The sequence below is a fragment of the Pteropus vampyrus genome, unplaced genomic scaffold (assembly GCF_000151845.1).
Source record: "Pteropus vampyrus isolate Shadow unplaced genomic scaffold, Pvam_2.0 Scaffold319, whole genome shotgun sequence".
NCBI lineage: Eukaryota > Metazoa > Chordata > Mammalia > Chiroptera > Pteropodidae > Pteropus > Pteropus vampyrus.
This window is the reverse complement of record NW_011889100.1, coordinates 229,867-234,209: the sequence shown is the minus strand read 5'-3', so window position 1 is coordinate 234,209 and position 4,343 is coordinate 229,867. Positions and strand designations below refer to the sequence as shown.

Genomic DNA, 4,343 nt, shown 5'->3' with positions numbered 1-4,343 from the left:
ATTTCCAGGCCCTCTTTGTCTGCGAAGTCATCTGTCAGAATTTTGCCTGGGAAGGAAGAGAATTAAAGGCCTTCCAGGGTCATGAGGCTCTTTTGGAAAGAACAGGGGTCATTCCATCAGCACCCGGCCCACCCGCACAGAGTCAAACGCCCCCAACGTGGGGTCTCACTTCTCTGGTGACACCTCCTCCTTCGTGTCTTCAGCGGGAGAGTACAGGGAGCTTACTACAGTCTTAAATCTTGCCCTTCCTGCCTTCCCATTCTTCCTCTTTGTTTAGCGAGAGCGAGCTCTCGGCTGCACTGAAGGCCCTCAGGGTGCAGTGGAGTGATGGGGCAGTGACGTGGGAGAAATGCTACCCCGCACTCTGCTGTCACGTCCCTCCGAAACCTCACATCCACGATTTCGTCTCTTGTCATTCTTATCCTTATGAAGAAGCACTTTTGTCCCTCCCTCGTCCACCCGGACAAGCACATCACTTGTCATGTTCTTAACAGAAGAAAATCCCGGCCTCTTACTCCCAGTTCCCACGTCAAGCATTTTTTCTTACGTTCAAACTTGTCTGATTCGATTCCCCACCACGTCCTAACCCAGGAAAGCAAACCTTTCATCACCAACCTGCATAAATACAGACAAAGGAGCCCTTGGCAATGTCATCCAAGCAGCGGATACCCCAGCCCTTGTTCTGCGTCTTGAACAGCTGTAGCCGAACCTGTAGTCCATGCTGCACCAACCGGTTTGTGCACATGTTTGGGTCACAATTGCAGCGTTTGTTACACTCATAAACTCTGGGAAATTACAATAAAATCAATCAAGACATGACCACTAGAGCATCCATTAAATCCACAGAACTGTTATGACTCTCAAGGTGCCGTCATCACTTAGGCAGTGACTAAGTGAGCAGATTTACAGAACCGCCTGAGCTCTGATGCATTTGGGAATATAGCCCAAGGAAATAATTTGGAAGGGGGAAAAGTGATTTATAGATATTTATAGCACTACAGTTAGTAACAGTGAATACCAGAATGACTAACCCAGAGAAAAGCTAAGCAACTATGACGTGAACACAGATTAAGAGCCACGAAAATAGGTAGATAAGCTAGGCCAACTTGTAGAAACAGACGCTTCAAATAAAGATGTGTAAGAAAAACAGAAGCCAACACAATAGATGCCAAAGGAGTCAAGAGGAGGAACTGGCGCTCAAGTTCACGGGATTCTCTTTTTTTGGTGACACTGAGTTTCATTCCTCTACTCTCAACATTTATGAAAAGGCCAAGAGCTGTGCTAGACACTGGGGACACAGCAGTGGAAAAGTTGATAAACTGTCACCTCAGGGAGCTCATCTTCTATAGCTAGTTTAAGAAATTTAATAACTATTTTTAAAGCAAACTACTGAAGTTAGTCAACATTAAAGGAGGCAGTTACAGTGAGAAAACTCATCTTTTCAGGTTTCGGTGTTTCTGCTCTACCTGCCGCGCTCAGTGTTAGGACGTTACTTATTTTCCTGGCATGTAGATTAAAGGGAGAGGGTCATGTGGGGAAAGGACCACATCCCATGAGCTGGCGGTGGCATTAGCTGTTTCTTTCTGGCAGAGGTGTTAAGAGCGGCTTCCATTTACTGAACGACTGCTCCGTCCGGCGTTACGTCAATGCTTTACTTCCATTCTCTTAGTCTATCCTCAAAGTAGCCCTAAAAGGTTTTTTTTTTTTAACTTTAAGAAGATCATTAAAGCATAAAGCACACAGAGAAAAATAGAGACATGTCTACAGCTCAATGAATTTTCACGAAACCACCACAGAACCAGCACCGTATCATGAAACAACTTTGTTCAGTGCCTTAAAACCCCCTTGGGGATGGGGATGGGGATGGGGGGTTGGCGCTCATATTCTCCGTTTACTGATAAAACAGGATCAGTTTGGGAGGGATGAGACCAGAATTTGGACTCAGGTTTAATCACCACTAGATGAAACTTTCTGAGTAGCTACACTGAGATCATTCACTCAAAATCTGTTTGAGTTGTTACTACGTGACAGGCACAGGGTAACTAGTTGCTGATGATACCACGAGGAGCAAGACAGATGAGGTTCCCCACCTCATGGAGCTTAGATTCTAATGGAAAAGACAGGACAGAAACAAGTCACCAAATAGAAGAGACAAAAGTCGTCACAGATGCTATAAAGGACACAAACAGGGTGCTCAATGAGAGAACTAAGGGAGTGAAGATGACCTAGTTTTAGAGGGACCAGGAGAGTTTTCTCTGAGGAGGTGAGACTCAAGCTGAAGGAGTTGAAGGTTAAAGAAGATAACTGCAGAGAACAGTGGAAGGAGGCCAAGAAGGGGGCACAGGAGGCGCAGAGGGCCTCGAGGTAGGCTGGCAAGCACTGTGTGACCTGGATCCAGAACTGAAGGGTATCTGTGTGGCTGGAACAGTTCTGGAGGGAGAGAGATAAGGAGCAAGATAGTACAGTGTCCTGTGACCCAAGATTAAGAGCCGGAATGAAATGCAAAGTGTAGTAGTGAAGCTCTTAGAAAGTTTTCAGCAGGGAAGCGACATTATCATTTGTGGTTATTTGAAAACGTTTTTATGAAATGTTTCAAACATATAAAAAATGTACAATGAACACTCATCTACCACCCAGCATTATTAAGTCTATAAATGGTGTTAAAAGATTCAAATGTTGCTTATGATGAAAACTAACTACTACAGTGATGCAGCTAAAGCTAGTAACTATCTTTTCCTTTGCTTGTTTTTAATACGTATTCAGCACAAATTCATCTCCTGATTTCCCCAGTGTCTCGAACTGCTCTGAACATACTTGCACACAGAAGGTTTTTTATCAAACTGTTCGTTTTCCCGAAGTATCTCCTGCAGCCGGGTCTGGCCTGCTGCCATCCTGGCTGTTCTCTACCCCAGGCACACAGCTGTCGGCCTGGAAGCCTCCTCCCCTGCACTGTCATCTGTGGAATTCCCCTCGCCCCTCTTCTGAGTTGGATCCTGTTTCTTGAATCCATATGCCCTCCTCTCTCTTGACTTTCTCCCCTCACTTGAGTAAACATTTTCAGTAATTTTCTGCGAAGAGGAATAATGGAAATTTTCGAGGCGTTTCATACGCCTTTGGCCTACTTTAACACTCCACTCATAGTCTGCTCGGGTTTAGAACTCTAAGAAGTAATTTTTCCTTAGCATTCTGAAAGGATTCCTTAATTGCCATCTAGCTTCCAATGTTATTTTGAGAAGGCTGAAGTCATTTTAAATCTTTTTTTTTTTTTTTGGTAATCTATTTCTTCTCTCTAGAAGCTTTTCGGATTTTCCTTTTGTCCTCAGTGTTCTGTGGGACCAGTGATCACATTTTATTACCTGGAGTTTTAGTGGGGACCTATTTTCATCCATTGTGCTGGGACCCGATTGGCTCTTTAAATTTGGAAACACAGACCCTTCTGTTATAGGAAAACATGTGCATTATTTCACTGATGTCCTTGTCCTCTGTTCTGTTCTACTACTTACACATCTGGAGCACTAGGCTCATCAGCACACACGATCTTATGGAACCGCTTTACTAGGTTACGTCCCAGTCCTTCACTGTCCTCTTTCCCCTGACCTGTCCTCACCCTCACATGCTGGCTGCATCTCCACTGCTCGATCTCTGGGTGCAGAGCCTGGGGCTCACTCTCAGGCCCCCTTCTCTTCTGTCACCAATACTCTAAGTGAACCCATCCAAACTTTAAACACCACCCTACGCAGCCTTTACACGTCTCGGAAACCTCATTGCCTGGGCGCTTCCACTTGGACTGTCTAACATGAATCTCAAACGTCACATGGCTAGAACAGAAGCGGAATTTCACTCCGACCTCGACTCCTATCGTCTTCCAGCTCAGTAAAAAGCACCGACATCCATTTAGTTGCTCAAATATACAATGTAGGAACTGTCCTTGGTTGTTTCTTTCCTCCTCTACTCTACAGTCGATCTGCCTAGTTCTGTGGCTCTACCTCCACTGCACCCCGAATCTTTCTTCCATCCCTACGGACACTTTCGTTTTAGTCCAGCCCCAGCAACCGCCCCCTCTCACTTATATCTCCTAACTGACCTTCCAAATTCTTCTTTTGCTGCTCTACAACCTATTGTCCATACAGAAGCCAATCTAATCTTCAAAAGGCAGATCATTTGACTCCTTAAAATTCTCCAAATTTCCTATCGCACCATGAATTTGACTACAGTTCTCATTCGATTTACAAAGTCCTAAATAATCAGGTCTCTGCCATCTTCTCCTCTCTGAATGCATCTCACTTGCCACAGTAAATCACAATCTATTAGACACTCATACAGCTATAAAATTAAGATTACCT

At 44.6% G+C, this 4,343-nt stretch overlaps 1 protein-coding gene and 1 long non-coding RNA gene across 2 annotated transcripts in view; both read right to left on the bottom strand.

Annotated features, from left to right (window-relative positions):
* SETDB1 (SET domain bifurcated 1) overlaps positions 1-4,343 on the bottom strand; it is a 23,366-nt gene that overhangs the window by 3,414 nt on the left and 15,609 nt on the right. Inside the window, exons 15-16 of the mRNA XM_023521845.1 lie at positions 616-785; positions 3-46 (exon numbers count right to left, since the gene is read on the bottom strand). Coding sequence (XP_023377613.1) covers positions 3-46; positions 616-785 — 214 coding nt within the window. The remainder of the gene's footprint in view (positions 1-2; positions 47-615; positions 786-4,343) is intronic.
* The window catches only part of LOC111730536, a 2,967-nt gene continuing 1,833 nt past the window's right edge, over positions 3,210-4,343 (bottom strand). Inside the window, exon 2 of the long non-coding RNA XR_002776730.1 lies at positions 3,210-4,341. This is a non-coding gene — a long non-coding RNA (uncharacterized LOC111730536). The remainder of the gene's footprint in view (positions 4,342-4,343) is intronic.